Source organism: Sinocyclocheilus grahami, unplaced genomic scaffold (assembly GCF_001515645.1).
Source record: "Sinocyclocheilus grahami isolate Dianchi unplaced genomic scaffold, SAMN03320097.WGS_v1.1 scaffold25126.1, whole genome shotgun sequence".
Classification (NCBI taxonomy): Eukaryota; Metazoa; Chordata; class Actinopteri; order Cypriniformes; family Cyprinidae; genus Sinocyclocheilus; species Sinocyclocheilus grahami.
The window spans coordinates 1-1,559 of record NW_015519711.1 but is presented as its reverse complement, the minus strand read 5'-3'; the positions used below and the strand labels follow the sequence as shown (position 1 = coordinate 1,559).

At 41.2% G+C, this 1,559-nt stretch overlaps 1 protein-coding gene across 1 annotated transcript; it reads right to left on the bottom strand.

Annotated features, from left to right (window-relative positions):
* Nucleotides 1-961: 961 nt before the first annotated feature.
* LOC107580123 (homeobox protein HTR-A2-like) lies at nt 962-1,419 on the bottom strand (the record flags this gene model as incomplete). The annotated part of the gene is made up of 1 exon (XM_016265867.1): nt 962-1,419. A coding segment is annotated over one exon (362 nt), but the record flags the coding sequence as incomplete, so codon positions are not given.
* Nucleotides 1,420-1,559: the final 140 nt, after the last annotated feature.

Here is a 1,559-nt window from a genome sequence, read left to right as displayed (position 1 = left end):
CGTTTTTCTGGGTTATGTGAACGTTAGGGGAAACATTAAAATAAAGGAACGTTCTATTTGATCATTTAGCAAAAGTAATGGGGAAATTACGTTTGAATGTTTGAATGTTCTCTAAACCCTCTGAAACTAGCAAGTAGCCTCGGGTACATCCAACTAAAATGTTTCAGAAAAACGTTCCATGAATGATGTAATGTTCCGTCTCTTCAAGACGAGATCACTTTGAATGAACTTTCTATTAACGTTACCGGCAGAATGTTTGTTCACAGCTTTGAGAGAACCTTGCCAGAACGTTAGCCAAATTGTGACAACGTTCCCTGTTAGCTGGGTTCTGGCGCATCTAACGCAATAAAAGAACAATTCTGATGCTTTGTAAATCTATAGTAGAGAAGTATAAGGAAAATGGCAGTACTTATGTTCTTTCCAATGTACCCTCATAGTGATCCTACAAATGCTTGAACAGCTTGCTCTGATTAATTAATAATGAATCATTCCAATAGGGCTAAATGAAATTATTGCATTACAAATTTTTTGTCACATTGGTTAATAAACTTTGGGTTATGAAAGCAGTAAAAAAATATTGATTATTAATCGGGCGGTCTTTTATGGGTTGCTTTGTTTTAGGCTACTTATTTGCACCAAATTAAAACAAATGATATGACGGCGCTCATACTTTTAATTTGTTTAGCAGTAGCTACATAAATATTATGACTGTTATTGAAAGAAATTCATGATAAGAGAGATATTCACTTAAATTTGACTTTTCATTGTCTATCTATAAATACGAATGCAATTATAACAATGTTCAATAAAGTTTTGCTCATGAACATTTGATGGCGTCATGAATTTCTATTACACAAAAACACCTCCCCAGAAACGGACTCCAGGGGAGCTTCGCCTCTCACACAACTGAGATCGCCCCCTACTGTCAAACGTTGAGTAGGCCTATACTGTACAGATTCACAGGATTTGACGCACTCTTGTCAGTGTCACTGGTATTGTATTTCCACACGTCGATGGCAGGCTGAAAGATTGTGTTGATGACACATGTCTCTTTTGGTCAGTGTTTGTTTGACGAGTCTTGGGGGACTGGAGGTAGGTGAGAGTGCAGGGGTGAGGGGGGTCCCGTTCCCGGAGCGACACATGACTCCTTCAGATCTCCGGACGTGATGGAGGAATCCTGTTCGGGATCCACTCCTCTGGCTCTCCTCTTGTCCTCCTCCTTTTTCCACTTCATGCGTCGGTTCTGGAACCAGATCTTGATGTGTCTCTCGGTGAGGCTGAGGGTGAGCGCGAGCTCCACGCGGCGCGGGCGCGAGATGTACTTGTTGAAGAGGAACTCTTTCTCGAGCTCGAGCAGCTGCGCTCTGGTGTACGCCGTCCGCGTGCGCTTGTTCTCCTCGGCTTCCACCATGTAAGGTCCTAAAACAGAATAACAGTAGTGACATATTTTAGTAAGGTCATGTTTTCGACACAGACACACCATCTGCCTCTGAGGATATTACAGTTTGAAAGTTATCTGAACGTTTGATCAGGGCGTTATATATATATATATATATATA